The sequence below is a fragment of the Dasypus novemcinctus genome, chromosome 13 (genome assembly GCF_030445035.2).
Source record: "Dasypus novemcinctus isolate mDasNov1 chromosome 13, mDasNov1.1.hap2, whole genome shotgun sequence".
NCBI classification, from domain to species: domain Eukaryota; kingdom Metazoa; phylum Chordata; class Mammalia; order Cingulata; family Dasypodidae; genus Dasypus; species Dasypus novemcinctus.
The window spans coordinates 5,551,043-5,574,924 of record NC_080685.1 but is presented as its reverse complement, the minus strand read 5'-3'; the positions used below and the strand labels follow the sequence as shown (position 1 = coordinate 5,574,924).

Here is a 23,882-nt window from a genome sequence, read left to right as displayed (position 1 = left end):
GTTGTTTATATGTATTGTAAGTTTATTTCCCCACTCTGTGGCTTGCCTTAAAACTGCCTTGTTGTCTACTTGCCTGCCTACCTTCCTTTTTCCCTCTATCCCTTCCTCCCTCCCTTCCTTTATCTCATGAATTGAATTTCAATATAACCCAACTTACCTGTCTTTTATTATTTAGTGCTTTTTGTGTTTTTTTTTTTTACAGTATTAAATGTCTATTTTTATTAAAGAGTTATTTTATTTCTTTCTCTCTCCCCCCCCCACACACCCCAGTTGTCTGTTCTCTGTGTCCATTTGCTGCGTGTTCTTTTTTGTCCGTGTCTGTTGTTGTCAGCAGCATGGGAATCTCTGTCTTTTTTTGTTGCATCATCTTGTTGTGTCAGCTCTCCATGTGTGCGGCGCCATTCCTGGGCAGCTCTCCTTATGGGGTGCACTCCTTGCGCGTGGGGCTCCCCTATGCGGGGGGCACCCCTGGGTGGCACGGCACTCCTTGCGCACATCAGCACTGCACATGGGCCAGCTCCACATGGGTCAAGGAGGCCCGGGGATTGAACCACGGACCTCCCATGTGGTAGACAGATGCCCTATCCACTGGGCCAAGTCTGCTTCCCTAAGTGTTTATTTGAGTAATAACAATGTGCTGTGCCTTCTATGATGGATGTGGTCCATTATAATTACCTGGCCACCTAGTTGCTGGCTGATCACTCTAACAATGCTGCCATATCAGGGCACAGTGTTAGTCTCTGTTGCTGGTAGATTGCAGAGTCAGCAGTGGCTATAGTGAAATCAGTTTGCATGGGTGGAAATCCATGATGCTGAGCCCATGTGTAAACTTCATCCCTGCCACCACTTACACCATGGTCATTTTTTTCTTTAACACATTAAGTTATGACAGAAGAGGCTGGGGAAATAGGCTGAATACTATCTAGAGAGTGAATACCCTATCAATTTATTATTTATAACTCTCTGATGAGGACATCCTTTGGTGAACATTGTCATGAGATGCAAACATCTGCACATTTGCCCATTTGGATAAGTCTATCCACAGATCTCTTCCCCCATACCTCCTTGACATAAATTTTCACTCGTGCTTCTTCTATGAACCTGGCCTTTCATCCAATCAATTGCATGGACATGAAGTCACACTTCTGACCTACTATATTTATGGCAGAATGAACAAACAGGTGCATTGTTCATAGTTTTTCCATTTGGAGGGACTTCTCATCACGATTGTCTTTCACGGCTGTGTCGGTGCGCAGTGTGCTCTACTGTGACAGCTTTCATTTTTGGCTTATTTTGTTGGCAGATTCTTTTTATGCCCCTTAAAGCCTTCATCTTCTGATTATTGAATCAAACACTGGTAGGAGGTACCATTTTTCACTGATTAGGATAGGTATAATAAAAGAGACAGTGTTGATAAACATGTGGAGAAATTGGATCTCTTATACATTGCTGGTGGGAATGCAGAACAATGCAGCCCCTTTGAATATAGTCTTCCATTTCTTTTTTTTTTAAATTTTTTTATTGACTTTGTAATAATATTACATTAAAAATATATATGTGAGGTCCCATTCAACCCCACCCCCCCACCCCTCCTCTCCCCCCCCCAACAACACTCGTTCCCATCATCATGACACATCCATTGGATTTGGTAAGTACATCTTTGGGCACCTCTGCACCTCATAGACAATGGTTCACATCATGGCCCATTCTCTCCTCCATTCCATCCAGTGGGCCCTGTGAGGATTTACAATGTCCGGTGATTACCTCTGAAGCACCATCCAGGGCAGCTCCATGTCCCAAAGACGCCTCCACCTCTCATCTCTTCCTGCCTTTCCCCATACCCATCGTCCACCATGTCCACTTTTCCCAATCCAATGCCACCTCTTCTATGTGGACATTGGATTGGTTGTGTCCATTGCACCTCTATGTCAAGAGGAGGCTCCGATTCCACATGGATGCTGGATGCAATCCTCCCATTTTCAATTGTAATCACTCTAGGCTCCATGGTGTGGTGGTTGTCCTTCTTCAACTCCATCTTAGCTGAGTGTGGTAAGTCCAATAGATCAGATTGTAGGTGCTGGAGTCTGTTGAGGCTCAGGACCTGGCTATCACATTGTCAATCCAGAGATTCAAATCCCCTAAATATATCTTAAACCCCTACATTAACTGCACCTCCAGCTCATTAGCATGAAAGTCTTATGAAGGGAGATCCCATCTGAGTCCAGATTCATCACACATAAACACCATTTCCAAAGAGGGGCCATCTGCCCTGGTAGTTAACCCCATCGGCCATGACCATAACTCCCATGGGTCTCTTTAGCCCTCAAAGGAACCAATATCTGGGGGTTGTATCTGCTTTATCTGTCTCTCTGACTCTGCTCAGTTGTGCATGAGGGCAAACCTTCTGCCAGCCTCCAGACTCTTTTTTAGAAACTCGTAGCCATATAAACTCATTTCTCCTTTTCATTTCCCCCTTACTTTAGGTCAAACAGCATTTTAAAGTCATGGTATTTTATGTAGACGTGGATATTCTGCTGATCCGCATTGAACCTTCCGTATAAGGTCATTTTCCAGTTGCATCATCAGTTGGTAGTTGATAGTGGTCCCTCGTTGCCAGGGAGGCTCATCCCTGGGTGTCATGTCCCACGCTGGGGGGAAGGCATTGCATTTACATGCTGAGTTTGGCTTCGAGACTGGCCACATTTGAGTAACATGAAGGCTGACAGGAGGAAATTCCCAGGCACAATGTTGCTCTAGGCCTTGTTCTTATTTTAGGCTTATCAGCTCACAAGCATAGTCATTAGCATCAGGGGCTCACTGTTGAACCCTCACTCCCTCCCAGTCCCCGCCACTGTACCTGGGAGACTGTCGCTGCTCCCCTAGGGACCACGACAGAGCACCACTGGCCAGGAACCCAGTACCCCCCCTGCTATGGTTTTTAATTGTTGCCACTATGAGTATATCCAAACATTACCATGTACCCTGGACATATGTTCTGTACAGCTCCCTGTCAGCCATATATCACCTGTCATTGGTATCCCATACCAGTATCCCTCCATTGCCATTGTTGAAACACTCTGTGATCCAGAACTCCCCGAAATTTGAAGCCCAATATAATGTCATGGTCCCTTACTAGGGAATGGCATATAGCGATGGGTTTAAAGGATAGATAAAGAACTTGGATAAAGTTAGATAAAGAACTTAGATAAAGAATGTTGACTTGAAAAAATTCCACATCCTATCATTTTCTTTTTTTTTTTTTCCCCCCCCTAATTATTCAGCTTTTCTTCACAGGAGTCCTAGACCACAGCAATGTATATATATAATATACAGCACTCCCACACATCCACCAGAAAACCTTTTCCCTTCCACAGTGATACTCTTACGCCCTATTCATATCATATTTACTTAAAGTGATGTACAGAGTCTGAGACATTAGCTTTCTAACAAGGTAACATCTGTGCTTACATTATGGTGTATACTTTAGGATACACAGTTTACATTTTTAGTTATCCTATGTTTTACATTATGGTTTACATTATCAGTCTGTCATCTCCTATATGTTATGGTGTAATATTACATGTTTTATATCCATCCTTGTGTACTCTCAAGAAACTCCTCTCTTACCCCCCATTTACTTTGGTTCCACACATTTAACGTCCATTTTCCCTTCCACCTTGGTGCCCACAGTGACAGCCAACCTCCGTTTCCTGAGGAGCCACTTCCAGAGATAGATGGAATAGTGTTCAGGGCCTAACTTGCTCAACTGCCCCAATGCCCTGGGAGCCACCCTTTCTCTCGAGGGATACAGTTCCCTCTATTTGATGGCATTAGTCCTCCCCAGGATGTGGGTCCACCCCCACTCTCACTACTTGGGTTTCTACCCCATGGTGTCACCCACTCTGGCAGAATGAGCATTTAGACATTCCCCAGGAGCCCGTCCTGCATCATACCCTCCCCTCCGAGCATTCTAAACAGGTAACCCTCTTTATTATATTTTGATATGATTTTCTCGGCATTTTACTCTCCACCAACACCTGACCCTCTCCTGTGTTCGTATGCTACCCCTCCCTCCCCCCACTTTTGGGCAACGTTACCCATCCGTCCCTCCCCAGTCACCCTCAAACCCGCAAAGCCCCAACCAAAGGCAACCCCTTGCCCCCCTTTTATCTCTTCTTTGTGTTCATACTTACCACCATCTCGTCTTAAATTCCACCCTTGCAGACATTGGCTCATATCCTTCCTCCACCGTCCGATTTCCTGTAAGCCTATCGTTCAGTCTCTTGCTATCTAGGGCAGCTTGTTTATTTCATATCATTGAGGTCATGTAGTATTTGTCCTTCAATGTCTGGGTTGCTTCACTCAACATAAGGTTCTCAAGATTCATCCATGTTATCACATGTGTTTGTAGTGTGTTTGTTCTTACAGCCGAGTAGTATTCCATTGTGTGTATATACCACATTTTATTGATCCACTCATCTGTTGATGGGCATTTGGGTTGATTCCAACTTTTGGCAATAGTGAACAATGCTGCTATGAACATTGGTGTACATATATTGGTTTGTGTCCTTGTTTTCAGTTCTGCTGGGTATATACCCAGCAGTGGTATTGCTGGGTCATATGGCAAATCTATGGCTAGTTTTTTGAGAAACCGCCATACTGTCCTCCCGAATGGTTGGATCCTTCTGCATTCCCACCAGCAGTGGATGACTGTTCCCCTTCCTTCACATCCTCTCCAGCACTTGTATTCTTCTGTTTTTTTTCATAGCTGCCAATCTTATGGGTGTAAGATGGTATCTCATTGTAGTTTTGATTTGCATTTCCCTGATAGCTAGAGATTTGGAACATTTTTTCATGTGCTTTCTTGCCATTTGTATTTCTTCTTCGGAGAAGTGTCTGTTTAAGTCTTTTTCCCATTTTTTAAATGGGTTGTTTATCTTTTTATTTTCAAGATATAGGAGTTCTTTATATATGCAAGTTATAAGTTTCTTATCAGATATATGATTGCCAAATATTTTCTCCCACTGTGTGGGCTCCCTTTTTACTTTCTTGACAAACTCCTTTGAGGTGCAGAAGGCTTTAATTTTGAGGAAGTCCCATTTATCTATTAGTTCTTTTGCTGCTCGTGCTTTTGGTGAGATATTCATAAATCCATTTCCTATTACAAGGTCCTGTAGATGTTTCCCTACACTGCTTTCTAAGGTTTTTATGGTCTTGGCTCTTATATTTAGGTCTTTGATCCATCTTGAGTTGATCTTTGTATAAGGTGTGAGATGGTAATCCTCTTTCATTCTTCTACATATGGCTATCCAGTTCTCCAGACACCATTTGTTGAATAGGCCACTCTCTCCCAGTTGAGAGGGTTTGGTGGCTTTATCGAATATTATGTGGTTGTATATGTGAGGTTCTATATCAGAGCTTTCAATTCGATTCCATTGGTCTATGTGTCTCTCCTTATGCCAATACCATGCTGTTTTCACCACCGTAGCTTTATAGTATGTTTTGAAGTCAGGTAGTGTGATTCCTCCAATTTCGTTTTTCTTTTTCAGTATGTCTTTGGCTATTCGGGGTCTCTTTCCTTTCCAAATAAATTTCATAGTTAGTTTTTCTAGTTCCTTAAAGAAGGCTGCGTTGATTTTTATTGGGATTGCATTGAATGTGTAGATCAGTTTTGGTAGGATAGACATCGTAATAATGTTCAGTCTTCCTATCCATGAACAAGGAATAGTCTTCCATTTATTTAGGTCTTCTTTGATTTCCTTGAACAATCTTGTATAGTTCTTGGTGTATAAGTTCTTTACCTCTTTAGTTAAATTTATTCCTAAGTATTTCATTTTTTTATTTACTATTGTGAATGGTATTTGTTTCTTGATTTCCTCCTGATCTTGCTCATTATTGGTGTACAGAAATGCTACTGATTTTTGCGCATTGATCTTATAACCTGCGACTTTACTAAACTCATTTATGAGTTCTAGAATCTTCGTTGTAGATCTCTCAGGGTTTTCTATGTATAGGATCATGTCATCTGCAAATAATGAAATTTTGACTTCTTCCTTTCCAATTTGAATGCCTTTTATTTCTGGTTCTTGCCTCAGTGCTCGAGCAAGTTATTTAGTGCTTTTTGTGTAGAACTTAAGAAACCTTTCCCTACCCCAAGGTCATGAAGATGTTCTCCTATATTATCATCCAGAAACTTCATAGTTTCCCTTTTTTACAATCTATCTGGAACTTATTTACTTATTTTTTAAAGATTTATTTTTTATTTACTTCTCTCTCCTTCCCGCCCCCCAGTTGTCTGCTCTCTGTGTCCATTTGCTATGTGTTCTTCTGTGTCCTATTGTATTCTTGTCAGTGGTACCAGCAATCTGTGTCTCTTTTTGTTACGTCATCTTGCTGTGTCAGCTCTCTGTGTGCGGCACCACTCCTGGGTAGGCTGCACTTTCTTTTGCGCTGGGCGGCTCTCCATATGGGGTGCACTCCTTGCGCGTGGGGCTTCCCTACGCGGGGGACACCTCTGCGTGGCAGGGCACTCCTTGTGTGCATCAGCACTGTGCGTGGGCCAGCTTATCACATGGGTCAGGAAGCCCTGGGTTTGAACCCTGGACCTCCCATGTGGTAGGTGGATGCTCTATCAGTTGAGCCAAATCTGCTTCCCTGGAACTTATTTTTGTATATGATGTGAGGTATCGGGATCACATTTTTTCCCCCCATAGATTATCCATATGTCCTACCATTATTTATTGGAAAGACAGTCCTTTGTCTGCCACCTTTGCATTAATCAGGTGTCTATTTATGTGTGAGGCTGTTTCTGGGCTCTGTGTTTCATTTCTCTATTTTTTGTGGGGTTTTTTTTGTTGTTGTTTGTGCTAATGCTACACTATCTTGGTTATTATAGCACATATCTAATAGACCACGTATACCAACCTTGTTCTTTGTCCTTGAGTGCATTGACTAACTTTAGCTTTTTATATACATTGTAGAATTAATCTGTTAAGGTCTAAACAGTTACTGATAGGGGTTTCCTTGAGACTGACTTCAAGTTGTAAATTATTTGTGGGGAGAAGCAATATCTTTCCAGTAGTGTATCATCTAATCTTTAAGTATTACAAAGTGCTCCGTGTATTTAGGTATTCCTTAATTTGTATCAATTACCTTTTCAGTTATCTGAGTAAAGGTCTTGCACATCTTTGTTGGAATTATTCATAGATCTGTACTTTTTTGATGCTATAATTGATGTATATTTGTGGTTATAAAGCTAAGCATACAGTCTTGTATTTTGACTGACCCTATTTTTTTTTTAGTAGTGTTGGCATGGAGTATCTTTTCTCTGACCTTTTTAATTTTCTATTTGAATCTTTATATTTAAAATGGATTTCATGTGGACAGCATGTGGACAGGCCTTGTGTTTTTTTTTTCAATTTGGAACATCTGCCTTTTTACTTGGTATTTATTGACATTGAAACCTAATGTGATTATTTATATGGTTGACTATAAACCCACTGTCTTGCTATTTGGCTTCCTTTTTTCCTCTCCATGTGTTCTTTGTTCCCTTTTTTAGCCTTCTTTTGAATTGTGGTGTTTTGTTTTTGTTTTTTGTTTTTAATGATCCCATTTTGTCTCCTTTTGTCAGAATATTATTTCTGACACTTACCTGGCTACTCAATTCAGAACCCAGGGTTTTTGTTTTGTGTTTTTAATGTCTTCTCCCCCATATCCATTCAGTCATAAAGTTCTATTATATTTACTCTTTTTTTAAAAAAAGATTTATTTTATTTATTTCTCTCCCCTTCTCCCCTGTTGTTTACTCTCTGTCCATTCACTGTGTGTTCTTCTGTGCCCGCTGGCATTCCCATCATGCGGCACTGGGAAACTGTCACTTTTTTTGTTGCATCATCTTGCTGAGTCAGCTTTCTGTGTGTGTGGCACCACTCCTGGGTGGGCTGCGCTTTTATTGTGTGGGGCAGCTTTTTTACAGAGCACACTCCTTGCACATGGGGCTCCCCTACGTGGGGGACACCCCTGTGTGGACGGCACTCCTTGCACACAGCTGTACTGTGCATGGGCCAGCTCCACACGGGTCAGGAGACCCTGGGTATCAAACCCCGGACCCTCCACATGGTAGACGGATGCTCTATCAGTTGAGCCACAACCACTTCCCATATTTATTCTTAGATAACTCTCTACTAAATTCTTTCTTATCTGTCTTTACTGCCTGATTGCTCATGTTCAGGTGTTTTCTCTCTTATGTAGGAATATGCAATGGCTGTTTTATTGTTCTCCCTTTCTCCACACTGCTAGAGTGATTTAAGATTCAAATCCAATAAAATATTTTCAAATCTGATTTTTAAAATTAATGCCTTTACCACACAAGAACTGCATGAGTCATGTATGCAAAATAAAGGTCTTAATTTCTTCTCATGCCCAACCTCACCCATTAGGCCCATCTCTAACTACTCCTCCACTGAAGCATTTTATACTCTAGTAATACCGAACTACTTGTTCATGCCAAACTTGGCATGCTTTCTCCAGCTTCTGTGCCTTTTTTCCTCCTGGAAATTAGGCTTCAAGTCTTAGCAGTACCTCTGTGAAATTGTCTCTGCTTCTCTTTGCTGAGTTAGGCGGAGTTCCTGCCTTTCTGATTTCATTTTACCTTCCATTTACCTCACTAGAGCTAATATATGAAATTGAAATTGTTCATCTGCCTTTCTGCTTTCTTCCTAGAATGTAAGCCCCAGGAGGTTAAAGTCATTGGCATTCAAGATTTCCAGTAAATACTTGTTGAATGAAAGAATAATTGGGTACCAGCAGAGACTTGTAAATAATGTATCAGTTCAGCCTATCATCATGTGATTCATAACTATATCATTACCCAGTATATATTTGACGTTTATCAGATGTGCACGAGGCACAGTGGGAATTCCCATGTATGCATAAGACTTAATTCTTGCCCTCATGGGTCTTACAGGTTATAGTTGGCTTTTACCAGGAATAAGATCTGATGGATGCAATTTGGAAAAAAAAATTTTTTGTCAGTAATCACGATTTTTGTAACTCAGTAGTTCTTTGAAGGCATTCACCTAAGAAAACTAGAAAAATTTTTATGGCGTCGGAGAAGTCTTAGAAAGGATTCATTGTTTTTCCTCTTGGGCAAAAAGAAAAAAAATTTAATGTTAATATTAAAAATTTGCTTATGTTAATACCAAATGAGGAAAATGTACATATAATTTTTTTTTTTCCTTTTTAAAGGCAAGGCTAAAACTTACTTATGAGGAAAAGAATGAAATCCTGGAATCTCAGTTGAAGTCTCTGAGGTAAAGTAGAATCCATATAAAGTCTTAGCAAAGGCATAATGTCTTAAGAGAGATTATATTTAAGTGTTTTCTGAAATGCCAGTTTTAGTCAGTATCAGAATTATTTGATGTTTTATATTATATACAATATAAAACATTTCCTCACATTATTAAAGGGTGAAGGGGAAAAAATTATGAAGTTCTTTTCCAAATTCAACTTTAAAGAACTGTAGGCTAAAGTGTAAGTTTTATTCTTTCATCGGTTTTTTTTTTAAGACTTTTTATTTTTTAAATTTTTATTATTATTTTTTCTTTTTCTTTTTCTTTTTTTTTTAAAGATTTATTTATTTATTTAATTCCCCTGCCCCGGTTGTCTGTTCTCTGTGTCTTTTTGCTGCATCTTGTTTCTTTGTCCGCTTCTGTTGTCGTCAGCGGCATGGGAGGTGTGGGCGGCACCATTCCTGGGCAGGCTGCACTTTGTTTTGCGCTGGGCGGCTCTCCTTACGGGTGCACTCCTTGCGCGTGGAGCTCCCCTATGCGGGGGACACCCCTGCGTGGCACAGCACTCCTTGCACGCATCAGCACTGCACATGGGCCAGCTCCACACGGGTCAAGGAGGCCCGGGGTTTGAACCGCCGACCTCCCATGTGGTAGACAGATGCCCTAACCACTGGGCCAAATCCGTTTCCCATTTTTAATTTTTCTATCCTTTCCCCCACCCCCGACCCCAGTTGTCTGTTCTCTGTGTCCATTTGCTACGTGTTCTTTGTCTGCCTCTGTTGTTGTCAGCGGCACAGGAATCTGTGTTTCTTTTTGTTGTGTCATCTTGTTGTGTCAGTTCTCCGTGTGTGCGGTGCCATTCCTGACAACCTGAACTTTCTTTTGCGCTGGATGGCTCTCCTTACGGGGCGCGCTCCTTGCACGTGGGGCTCCCCTACGTGGGTACATCCATGCATGGCACGGCATTCCTTTCGTGCATCAGCAGTGTGCGTGGGTCAGCTCCACATGGGTCAAGGAGGCCTGAGGTTTGACCCTTGGACCTCCCATGTGGTGGATGGATGCCCTATCCACTGGGCCAAGTCAGTTTCCCATCATCAGTTTTTAAATATTCATGTTTTCTCATAGAATTAAGAACCACTAGCTGCTTTTATAGAAGTTATTCTTTTAAAATAAAACAGTGAAAATAAAGCAATCTAGTTTTCAGATTACAGGCCAGTAGTTTTTTTTTCTAAGTAGTCTTACTTTATATTAAAAAATGGCAACAATAATATAATAGTTTATTTAGAATATTTCGAAAACTAAACTGTTACTCTCTTATTGATATTTATTATATTCAGAATAGGATAAATTTACATATACATTTTGATGTTTTCAAAAATCCCAATTACACCTATATATTGTAAATTAATCATTAGTAATTTATTATGTATAATGAATAGAAAAATAGACCAGGAATTAATTAATTTTCTGTGTTAAATACTATGTTAAATAGTTGTGATGAAATATTTTCAAATCATATACATTTTAAAATAATTTTTATAACTCTGTTTTTTGTTTTTGTTTTTTGGCATTTAGTAATAATTACCATTTATTAAGCACACACGCACATGCATATATATATATACACACTATGTTCCAGGAACTGTATTGAATGCTTTACATTATTTATCTCAGTAAGTCTTTATAGTAGCTTTGAGAGGTAGTGCTATTCCTGTTTTACAAATGGGAAAACCTAGGCTCAGAGGCAATCAAGTAATTTGCCAAGGTCCAGAGGCTTCTGAGGGCTGCAGAATTATCCATAGTCTATCTCCACTACCTTTTACTTAACTGTTCCCATATGAGTCAATGCCCAGTAAGTACAAACAATCGAATATCCTCATATACATCCCCTTAATGACTTATAATACAGCCAGGAGAGGCGCTGTTGGATCACATTTAGTTTCAATGAGTATTTTCATTTCTGAAATCCTTGCCAACACTTGATACCATCTTCTCTTCTAATTACAGGCATTTGGATAGTTGTGATGTGGTATTCAATGTTTTTTTTTTTTAATTAATTTATTGAAATATATAACCCACACACAAACATCTTAAACAAGTGTATAGTAATAGTTGTGAACTTACAAAACAAACATATAACATCATACAGGACTCTCATAACTCACCCTACCAACTCCACCTTACATTGTTGTTAAGCCTTTTTAACTAATGATTAAAGAGCATTGTCAAAATATTACTAATAACCAAAGTATTTTTCCCCAACCCTCCCTATTATTATTATCTTTATATCATTTATATATAAACATACATAAACAATTAAGTGTATAGTAAAAGTTGTGAACTTACAAAGCAAACATGCATAACATCATGCAGGGATCCCATACATCACCCTTCCACCAATACCTTGCTTTGTCATAAGATGTTTGTTACAAATTATGAAAGAATATTGTCAAAATCTTACTACTAATCATAGTCCTTATCTTACATTTTTTAAAATATATTTTTTATGACAGAAGTTGTAAACTTATAAAACAATCATGCACATGTGCAGGATTCCCAAACACCACCCCTCTATCAACACACCACACTGTGGTGGAACATTTGTTAGAGATAAGATAATATCATTTGATTGTTACTAAGTCCATAGTATACATTTGGCTCACATTTTCCATACTGCCCCATTATCAACACAGTACATCTTTGGCATAGATGCAAGAATATTATATTATTACTGCTAACCACAGTCCATAGGTCTTTCCAGTTTATTTTTCCCGTGTGTTCTCAACACCCTACAGTAGTGATATACATTCACTCTAGCTAACAAAGGACACTCTTTCATCTCTACCATCCACTGCAGTTCTCATCCACCTCTTGCTTTCCTGTGCTATTCAGTTCCTAGATTATTCTCTAGCATCTGTCAATTGGCATTTACTACCTAGACTACTGTTTTTAGCCACATCCCCATTTATAAACCAGCTATTACTCACTATTTGTTACCATCCATTCTATACATTTCCACATTTTTACAGTAAAGCCAATTAAAACTCCTACATACATTAAACATCATTAGTCCATCTCAGTCCTTCTCTTATCTCTGTTAATAATCCACCACCTACCATCAGGTCTTGAAGATATTTTCCTACAATTTCTTCTAGAAGTTTTATGGCTCTTGCTTTTATTTTGAGGTTTTTGATCCATCTTGAGTTAATTTTTGGATAGGGTGTAAGATAGAGGTCCTCTTTCCTTCTTTCAGCAATGGATATCCAGTTCTTTCAGCACCATTTTGCTGAATGGACTGTTCTGCCCGAGCTGTGTGGGTTTGACAGGCTAGTCAAAAATCACTTGACCATACATGTGAGGGTCTGTTTCTGAGCCATCAGTTTGGTTCCATTGGTCTATGTATCTGTCTTTATGCCAGTACCATGCTGTTTTTACCACTATAGTTTGGTAGTATGATGTAAAGTCCGGAGATTAGGGTTTGCTTTTCCTTTTATGATGTTTCTGGCTATTCAGGACACCTTACCCTTCCAAATAAATTTGGTAATTGTGTTATCAATTTTTTTTTAATGCTGGTGGAATTTTTATCAGGGTTGCATTGAATCTATATATCAATTTGAGTAGAATTGACATCTTAATGATATTTAGTCTTCCAATCCATGAGCATGGAATGTTCTTCCAGTTATTTAGAACTTTTTTGATTTCTTTTAACATTGGGTTGCAGTTTTCTGAATACGAGTTCTTTACATTGTTGGTTAAGTTTATTCCTATTTGAGTTTCGTTTCATCTGTCATATTTTATTTTCACCACTCTTTTGATACTTTTAGTTACATTTATTGATCTAATCTTCCGTTTTAAACTCTCTTCCAGGCCTCTCTCTCCTGTCTTTTCTTTTCAGACTCTAGCACACCCTTTAGTATTTCCTGAAAATCTGGTCTCTTGCTTAGAAATTCTCTCTGTTTCTGTTTATCTGTAAATATTCTAATCTTGCCCTCATTTTTGAAAGACAGTCTTGTTGGATATAAAATTCTTGGCTGGAAGTTTTTCTCTCGTAGTATCTTAAATATATCAGACCACTGTCTTCTTGCCTCCATGGTTTCTGATAAGAAATCAGCACTTAATCTTATGGGATATCCCTTATATGTTATACTTTACTTTTCTCTTGCTGTTTTCAGAATTCTCTCCTCATCTTTGGCATTTGACATTCTGATTAGTATATGTCTCAGAGTTGGTCTATTCAGATTTTTTCGGATGGGAGTATGTTGTGCTTCTTAGACATTGATATCTATGTTATTCAATAGGGTTGGGAAATTTCTTAGCATTATTTCTTTAAATGTTCCTTCTGCCCTTTTTCTCTTCTCTTCTCCTTCTGACACGTATGTTTGCACATCTCTTGCAGTCGTTTAGTTCCCTGAGACCTTGTTCAATTTTTCCCATTCTTTTCTTCATTTTTTCTTTTGTATGTTCACTTTCAGAGGCCATTCAAGCTCACCAATCCTTTCTTTTGCCTTTTCAAAGCTGCTATTATATGATTCCAGTGTTTTTTAAATTTCATTTATTGTGTCTTTCATTCTCATAAGATCTGCTATTTTTCTATGCATGCTTTCAAATTCTTCTTTGTGCTCATCCAGTATCTTCTTAATATCCTTAATCTCTTTAGCCATCTCTTTGAATTTATTAAGGAGATTTGTTTGAACATCTATGATTAGTTGTCTCAACTTCTTTTTGTCATCTGGAGGCTTATCTTGTTCCTTTAACTGGTCCATAGGTTTCCCGTTTCTTGGTGTGGATTGTAATTTGTAATTCTTTGTTGGTGTCTTGGCATCTGGCTTACTAGAGTATTTATTCTGGGTGCAGTTTTTCTCTTTAGTTTAGGGCTTCCTGCCCTTTCTCCTTTGCAGGTTGTGCAGTAGGAGCCATGGATGTAATTGGTGCTGTAAGCTGTGGAGGCTCAAGCTGCCCTCATTGCCCCAGGGACCAATGAAGCTTCTCCCAACTTTCTCCTTTCTGAGAGGTAGGGACAGAGTCACAGCTTTGTGGAATAATCCAAGTCATGCAGCCCTAGACTGTGGTTGCCCAGAGAGACTGATGAAGCTTCACATCCCTTTCTCCCCTGCCTGGGGTGGGGATGGAGCTGCAGGTGCGGGCAGCAACCTACACAGTGTGGGTCCAAGATGACTGCAGTTGCCTCAATAGACTTCAGATTATTCAGTTTGTGGCAGCCAAAATACCCATTGTTACCTGGATAGGCTGGTACAGAGCTAGTCAGCTTCCTCCCTGCCACGGGTGGGGCTGCAGGCTGATCTGTGTGAAGGAAACTGGTTCCTGCCGACCCTGAGAGTTGCAGTCAGCCCGGCTTCCCCTCAGCCTGGGGTGGGTCGGAATGGCGGCTTCTGGCCTCTTCCTTACTTGGGCTGGTTCTCACCCCAGCTGTTCCCAGGGTGATCTCTTAGCCAGCCAAGTCTCCCAATCAGTAGCTGAAATTGGCAGCCAACCGTCTCCTCCTCCCCTGTTTCTGGAAAACGGAGCTTCCAATTTTGGTCACAGAACGGCTCCTGGGCTGCTTGTGCCACCAGAGTAGGACAATCACCAGCCTCTGCGGCTTGGCTGGTAATTTCCCGGAGAGACTGGCACAGGTCCCTGCAGCTTCCTCCCTGCTGGAGGTGGCCCTGGGGCCTAGGTTGGAGCTGCAGTCTGACCTGGATGGGAAGAAGCCGGTCCCCCCAGCACTGGGATCCTCAGTCCGCCCCGCTTCCCCTTGTGCCAGGCGCGGAGTTAAGGTGGTGGCTCCTGGCCTCCTTCTGACCTGGACAGGCTCAAGCTTCAGCTGTTCGCAGGATCGTACTGAAGCTGCTGAATTTCCTCATCATAGCTGGAGTTGGTGCCAACCATCTCTTCCTCCCCAGTTTTGGGGAAGTGGAGCTTTCCATTCCAGCCTCGGAATAGCCTCCGAGGCGGCCTGTGCCTCAGTGGAGGATGGGCCCCGGCCTCTGGGGCGTGGAGCCTCTACTTAGGAGTCTTCTCTGCAGACGGGCAGTCTCCTCCTTCCACTGCCCCAAGGACATGGCAGGATGCCCTCCTGGCCTCCTGAAGCCCCCAAACAGGTGCTTCAGCAGCTCCAGAGAGCTCTGGGTGCTTGCTAGCTGCCCTGCAGCAGGAGCTGACTCTAGGAGCTCCTTACTCTGCTGCCATCTTGCTGGTTCTATAACTCTGTTTTAATAATTTGAAATAAATTTTAAAATCTTCCTGGTCATGTTCTGTCTAGAGACAAAACTAGAGTAATGCTAACCAGCAGAGTTCATGGCTTTCACTGCACAAATTATTGTTCATTTCACTTAATATTCTTCATCCAGATTAGAATTATATAAAATGCTTTACTTTTTCACTAAAAAAAGAACACTAAAAGTCATCTAATTTGTGTTTTCTTGCTTTCATCCTGCTATATTATATTTTGATTTTTATTGTGATTTGAGTTTTCAGTTGTCGAAGTACTGTATTTCAAGGTCATTATACTTTGGGAAATGTACTTGTTTTGTCTCATTCAGAGTTCAAACATGTCATCCTTAATTACATTAAAGTATCAACCTTGTAAGGAAATTAGATTTTCATTCCCTGAATTTTTCTTTTCTTCACTTCCTTTTAGCATAATTTAAGATGATTAAAACAGGCATTTTCTTAAAAAAAGAAATAAAATCACTCCTCTCAGAAACTCTGGCTTTATTGGTAGCGATTTCTTTTTAATTTTCTTTTGTTGCCATATCATATAACCAAATCTACTTGAGTGTTTGGGTTTGAGCCTGACAGAAATAGTAATGAAGACCCTTTCACTTTGGATTGTTCTTCCAAAGTTCCTTTTACAAAGCTTTGAAAGTCAGACTTTTTCTACAGAATACTTAAAAGTATCCTGAGAGAGTATCTTCAGGATAGGGCACAAACCCTTTTTTTTCTTTTCAGCATCAGACTGTCATTAGATTAGTTTTTGTGTGTGTTTGCTTTAACCCCTAGGTGCCTGTGGGTCTTCTCCACCTCCCAGGCAGCCTGAAAGCCCCCAAGTACTACAAGCTGAGGCGGTGACTGGCAACCTGGCACCTTTGTAGTTGGCCCCCCCTGCGACAGCACTCAAATGCCGGCAGCGAGTAGACCAGAGATGACGCCCCTGCCGTCCTCCGAGATCCAAGGGCTTCTCCTTTTTGAGTTGGGGATTTGTTTTTCCTTCATGTAGTGGGAAGGGGAAGTCTAGGCAGGGAAACTGTTTCCCAAGATGAGTTTACCAAACTTTGTTGGGGAGAGTGAGAAAAATACAACCCGTATGTTTGTAACTGAATCCTTAAAAGGTCAGCCTGGAGGAAAACATCACCCAGGGGTATCCCACAAAGTTCTCACTCACCCCTCCCCCCCCCCCCCACACACACACACAATTCCCCAGTCCTTTCTTTAGCAAATTGCTTATTTTCAACTTGTGAAATTTTAATGATTGAAAATTTTTCTGTAACTTCTTTTTGTGGCCTATTTTCTTTTGAAACAGCTCTTTGTAGAAGTGGGGGGAGGGGTTAGAAAATTGTTTTTTGTTTTTTTCTTGTTTAGTTCTTGAGAATTGTTTTTTATGTTTTCCTCCTGAAGGAAAACATATAGTAATAAATTAATCATGGATAAAACTCATATTCTTTAGGTGATCCTTTTTTTTTTAAAGATTTGTTTTTTATTTATCTCTTCCCCCTCCAGTTGTCTGCTCTCTGTGTCCATTCCCTGCATGTTCTTCTGTGACCGCTTCTGTCCTTATCAGTGGCACCAGGAATCTGTGTTTCTTTTTGTTGCATCCTCTTGTTGTGTCAGCTCTCCATGTGTGTGGCGCCATTTTTGGGCAGGCTGCACCTCCTTTCGTGCTGGGCAGCTCTCCTTACGGGCACACTCCTTGTGCGTGGGGCTCCCCTATACAGGGGACACCCCTACGTGGCAGGGCACTCCTTGTGCTCATCAGCACTGCACATGGGCCAGCTCCCATGGGTCAAGGGACCTGGGGTTTGAACCGCAGACCTCCCATGTGGTAGGCAGATGCCCTATCCATTGGACCAAGTCTGCTTCCCTTAATGGTGATCCTTTAAGGTACATTTTAAAATATGTCTTTTAATGGATGCTTAAAATATGTCTTTTAAGGGGTTAGCACATAAAGGACATTTCCTTAGTCAAGGATGTTCTGTCATGCCCTCCATTCTCTTTTATTAAGATAAACTATTTATGATTCGTATTTGGAGTTTTGTTTTTGTTTTGTGGATAATATAATGCAATGGTGTTGGGATCAGAATCTGAGCCAGACAAATCTGTGCTAAAATATTACAAGAACTGGGGCTAATTATTTAATTACTTTTTATTCAACATGTTAATTTGGATAATCACACCTACCTTTCCAGGGTTGTGCTACAAATTAATAAGGTATTACATATAAAGAACTTCATACAATATTTGGTACATAAATGATAAAAGTTATCACCATTATAATACATTTGGAAATAATGTGTTTTTTCCTGGCCATTTGCTAGAATTTTATTTTCCATTTTATTTTTCTTTTTAGGAAAGACTTAGCTGAGTGTCAGAAGAATTGTGAAGATCTTAAAGAGCAGTTGAAGCATAAGGAGACTCTTCTTGCTGCTAATTTTTCTAACCGTGTTGGTGGTCTTTGTTTGAAATGTGCTCAGCATGAAGCCGTTCTTTCCCAAACCCATAATCATGTTCATCTGCAGACCATTGAAAGACTGACTAAGTAAGTAATGCTTATTCACTGGGGGTCTGGGACTTTTGCAACATGGAAGATTATGTCTTTAAAGGGACATCATGTCTTTTATCCCCTTGCTATCTCAGATGTGATTAATGTAAGCTTCAAAAAAAATGGATTTTATAAGGTTCCTTCATTGTAGCTTTCTTGAAGATGCGATAGGTGGTTATTGCTCATCATGGGTAAGCATGTCCCTGGGCAAGTTGTTGGTTTAATGCTATTTCATTTATGAAGCAAGAGAATTGATCTAGATCATCTTTACAATCCTGTCCAGTTCTGTGAATTTGTAAGTGTAGCCCTGTTCTTAACAAAATGTGAACTTGAAAGGAATTCTTTTGATCTTACCATATCTTAGATCTGTAGCTTCAGTAGAGTGCGTCTTCATCATGTGCTTGCCGTGAGAGTCTCTGCGTGTGCTGGAAGAAGGGCCCCTCTACTCTGTCCTGATAATAACATTTGAAGATTGACTAGGGGCAGGTTACAAATTAGCTTTTATAGTTTTCACCAAAGCTGAATGCTGCTATTCTTTATGTCTATCTTTTTTGCTCTGTTTGCATTATTTCAGCAGAGCCTTTTATAAACTGTGGAAACTTTTTTATTTAGTGGAAATTGAGAATTATTTTTTAATATACTATCCAATGATGGTTTAGAATATGTGCTTTCCTATGCTCTCTTCTTTCCTCATGCTGAAGGTCCCCTCTTCTGTCCGCTCTGCCCTACTTGTCTATTGAGCCCAAATATCACTTACTTTTTGGAGTGTTTTCTTACTGTCCCCACCACGTTTTATCCTCAATGACTTAGGTTCCTTCCTTCTGTGATTTCATAATAAGTTACGTTGCAGCACCTGTGTTTGTTTCTGCATCCCTGACTCCTAGCAGAGTACCTGTTCTATCGCAGACTCTAAGGAAACATCTGCTGTTCATGTGCCCAGGCATTTTGGCATTTATTGCTTAGCAGTCAGAGTCCACTACTCAGAAATGGTGTGGCAAGGTGAAAAGACTGTGTCATTAAAGCCAAATAGATATTGCTGTACATCTTGACCTTTGGGCAATTTACTTTACTTCTTTGGGCCTTGGCTTTTTTTGTTCACTGGGGGAATAATACCTTCCTTGTGGGGTTTTAGTGAGGCAGCATAACTTTGTGGTTAGGCACACTGGCTTTTGAGTTAGACTGCTTGAGTTCAGATTCTGGTACTACTGCTAACTTACTGTGTAACCTCAGAAAGTTGTCTAACCTCTGTGCCTCAATTTCCTTTATTTTAAAATAGGAATTAAAGGTACTTAATTCATAGAATTAATTTAAGGGGTCATTGAGAAAATTATTTTATAGTGCTTTAAACAGTTCCTGCCAAATAGCAAGTGCTCAATAAATATTAAAAACCCATCTGCATATTCTAACCCATATTCTAAGAGCAATCACTAAGTCTTATAGCCATGGTTTCCATAAATGACTAACCTATTGATTGTGGTTGTTATATAAAAATTAAATTTTTTATAACATCCAATAGTTGTACTATAGTCCTATGTTTTGTAAGCATTAAATGTATTTTCAGTTCCAACTAAAATATAGTGAATATTATTATCTACTGAGGACAGAGCCAGACAATTTGAAAACATAATCCCTTTTAATCATAGGAAAGCATGTGTGAGGAAGATATTACCCACATTTTACAGCTAGGGAAATGGAAGCTCAGAGAAATTAAAAACTTGCCTGTTTATGTTTTGGAAAAATAAATAGAGCCATACCTCACAATTTATATTACTCCATGTAAATTCAGGATCATTTAAAAACCCAGATAGAGGAAACGGGTGTGGCTCAAGCAGTTGGGCTCCCATTTACCATATAGGAGGTTCAGGGTTCGATGCCCAGGGCCTCCTGGTGAAGACAAGCTGACCCACATGATAAGCTGGCCCACACGGAGTGCTGCCCCTTGCGGGAATGCTGCCCCATGCAGGAGTGCCGGCGACGAGGAAAGGTGGTGCAGCAAGATGACACAAGAGACACAGATGACAGACAATAAAAGACGTAGCAGAACAGGGAGCTGAGGGGGTGCAAGAGAATGATCACCTCTCTCCCACTCTGGAGGGTCCCAGGTTCAGTTCCCAGCCTCCTAATGAGAATACAAGCAGACACAGAAGAACACACAGCAAATGGACACAGAGAGCAGACAATGGAGGGGTGGGGTGGATGCGGGGCGGGGAGAGAAATAAATAAATAAATAAATCTTTAAACAAAAAAATCCAGATAGAATTCAGATTATAAACAATATTAAAAGAAAATATAAACAAATGTCTTTATGGCCTTAGTTACAGTCTTCACTATGGCATGAAAGATGAAAGCTATAAAGGAAAAACATGTCATATTTGCCACCATTTAACAAAACAATTTCACTATGATAAAATATTACAAATTAAGAGTGAAAAATTACATAAAAAAGATTGGTATAGCATATAAAGAATTCCCCTTGAAACAAACAGAAAAGGCAAACTGCCCTTTTGCAAAGTGGATAAAGAATAGGAATTGGTGATGAATAAAAGAGGAAGATGTCAGTACACAAGAAGGTATTTAATGTTAGTGTTCAAGGAAATAAAATTAAAAGAGAAAAACTCAACCCATCAAATTGAACAAAATAAAGAATATTGATAACAGCAAGAGTTTATTTGGTCATGAGTAAGAAAGTATTTTCATACCCTACTGGTAGAATTATAAACTGGTACAACTATTTACACTAGCTGTTAATCTATTAATATCCAAATTGTGCATTTCACTTTTCAAAATCTGTCCTAGAGTAATAACTCATGCATGTATTTATTGGGACATTTCTAGAGAATGTTTGTAATGATGTGAATAACCTAAATATCCTCCACAGGAGAATAACTAAACTATTGTTTAGTCAAAGTTGACATATTCTGCATAGTAAAGAAAAAAAGAATGAGGTAAATCTATGCATACTAATGTGGCACAATCTTGAAAATGTGTGCTAAAGATACACCTGGTAGGAACCGTTTGTGTGAACCTGGTATGAAACCATTTGTGTGAAACAAAAAAATCCACATATAACTTACATGCAAAATATTTTCTGTAGGTTCATACATATGCATAAAAAGCTTAAAAAAATACTTGAAAGGATAAACACCAAATATTTAACAGTGATTAACATTGGAAAAATGGAAGAAGGCATTGAAATGGAAAGTATGTGTCAAATATATCTTTACTCATATTGATAACTAATTTTATGATGAGAATGCATTGAAAAAATTAAAGAAAAAAGCATATTCAAAGTCAAACATAAAAAAGGCAGTAATACAAATTAACAAATAAAAAAATAAAAACCAGGGTTTTTTCTTGTTTTATTGCCTTCTATGTTATCCTTATACATAATGAAAAATATTTTTTAAAGGACGTCATAATGTTTACATTGATTCCAAATCTGGTGGTCTTTTAGAAATTAGGTTGTTGTTCAGTTATGTATTCCTTTGTCCTAAATTTAAGCTTTTACCTTCTTAAAGTAGATTTCAGCTTTCTTATTTCAGTTTTCCACTTTGTCAGCCTATCATTGGCTCATGTTTACTATGATAACAGATACAGTGAGAGAGTTCTGCTTCATTGTCAGTGAAAATCTTTAAATATATGATTCCCTTGACCTAAGCTCGTGATGTACTTCTTTCAGCTTATTAACGCAGAATGCTGGATATAGAGGGCTATGCTGACTTTGAAGAGTGGCCCATACTTTCTAGGTTTGGATTTCTAGTTTTATATATAGTTAGAAGTCTGATCCCTGATAAGCTATTGTCATGGTATTTCTTGCATGACTTTCATATAGGATTAAAAGACTATATCCCAAATATGGTAGAAGAGATTCTTGGCTTCTTTTTGGAGATATGATATTGTGACACCATCTTTAAGCTCCTTTGTTTCATCCTTTACCATGTACTGGATTGAATATATTACACATGAATAATCTGTATAATTTGTGTAGTTGTCAAGGAGGGGATCAGGTAAGACTTGGAGACCAGGCCTCTCAAGTCATTGTGGCATTTTGCTAGGACCCTGGGGACTTTTTGTAGTGTAGACTTAGTAACTGTTGATGACATAGGATCTGTTTTAAATAGTTGATACTGAGATCTTGATGTTTCTGAGCTCATGCCTTTCACTCAGGCATCATGATTCCATGAGGCAGGTAGGAGCATTAGTAACCTTTATCTTGCTTAATGATCAAAATATCTTCTAGTGGTAATCAAGATGGAACTGTTATAAATTAAATTCCTCTGTGTAGCTCGCAGTCCCTTAGAGAAGTTTGAGTGTACATTTCCAAGAAGAGACATGGCTATGACTCTGATGTCCTGCGACCTCAGTCCAGCTTACAATTTGGGGATGGATTATTGGCAGTGTTCTGTGCAGTTGGCTTTGGAAGATGATAGCCTGGAACTTTCTGGAAAGGAGAACAAGGACATACTGTTGTCAGTCTTTCTTTGTGATAGTGAGGATATTTCTTATTTACGATACCACTGGTAACAACTATGGGAAACTTAGGAATTATAAGGCATTTCTTAGGCACTCCATATTTCAGGATAAAGCTCAAGCATATATATATGTCAGACAAACTCTTTTTCCTTATTATAAACATTTGGCGGAGATGTTTGAGGGACTTTCTCAGTGCTTTTTCTCTGATTGTTGCCCCAAATTCCTTAAATATTACATGCTCATTAGTACTGTGTAAGTATTGCTTTCTCACCCCAGAATTGGCACATGTGTTTCTTACCTCATCACTCTGCCTCAGCAGCTCTTTCATCTGCATCATGAAACGCTGCCATGTCAATGCTGTGTTGCTTGCTTTGTTTCAAGAAACTCCTCCCACGTTCATCCAAACACTCACATGATGTTTTTCAGCACTCAGAACTTCTGCTATGGAAAATGGGAATCTGTAGAAATGCCCTCTCGCTCGCACGTTGATGCATCACGTGGGTCCATGCATCCTCCTTTCGCAAGGCCCCCCTGCACTGGCTCCAGGCTGGGGTGCTGCGCTGGGGCTCTGGCCAGGCCTGCAGTGGCTGGGTCCTGGCTGGCTGGAATTGTCTGCCTCTGTGGGATGGAGCTGAAGATCCAGAGCCAAGTAATGAGCACAATTGTCAGACCCCTGAGACAGGTGGGGCTGAAAACAGGGGTCATTCAAGAAGGGGGCAGTCAGATGAACATACGGATGGGCAAGGGACAAGGCCTGTGCTGAGGGCAGAGCTGCTATGCAGGGACTGTGCCCCCCCTCCTCTTTTCCATTCTCGCTCTTCAGAATAGGGGCTGGCTGCCATCGGATGTATAATTTAGGGGTTTCTCCTGATCTGCGCAGATGGTCTGAGGGCCACCTTGAAGCATGTAGTATAATTGGCCCTGCACAATGTGGGAATGTATCAGTTCTGAGGTTACACAGATTGTATTAAGCCATTCTGTGGTTTCACTGTTGAACAATTAACTTAACAAGGCATCATTTTTGGGGGTTTATCTTTGATGATTTTCTGCTGTTCAGTAGTCCAAAGTTAGCAAGTTATACCCTGAAATTTTTTTGAACCAGAGCAACTGAACTCTTTAGTTTCCAATTCTAAGGTGATTTTTTAAATTTATATCTGAAAATATAGAATTGCATGGGAGCTTTACTTTATTCTTTTGATGCCCTCCTATGGAAGATTCTTTATTCACTCATTTGTTCTTTTGCCATTTATTTCATTGAGAATCTGTGTGGCAGACACTAATCTTGGCAAGGGGATATTCTGAAAAGGGATTATGTACATTAAACATAGGTCTACCGTGAAAAAGCACATTCGTTAGATTTT

The 23,882-nt window shown here is 39.8% G+C and overlaps 1 protein-coding gene across 6 annotated transcripts in view; it reads left to right on the top strand.

Annotated features, from left to right (window-relative positions):
• Window positions 1-23,882, top strand: part of SDCCAG8 (SHH signaling and ciliogenesis regulator SDCCAG8) — a 260,026-nt gene that overhangs the window by 55,327 nt on the left and 180,817 nt on the right. For all 6 annotated transcript variants that reach the window (XM_058309409.2, XM_058309410.2, XM_058309412.2 and 3 more), the window contains 2 exons: window positions 9,247-9,311; window positions 17,857-18,045. In XM_058309409.2, the coding sequence (XP_058165392.1) occupies window positions 9,247-9,311; window positions 17,857-18,045 (254 nt within the window). The remainder of the gene's footprint in view (window positions 1-9,246; window positions 9,312-17,856; window positions 18,046-23,882) is intronic.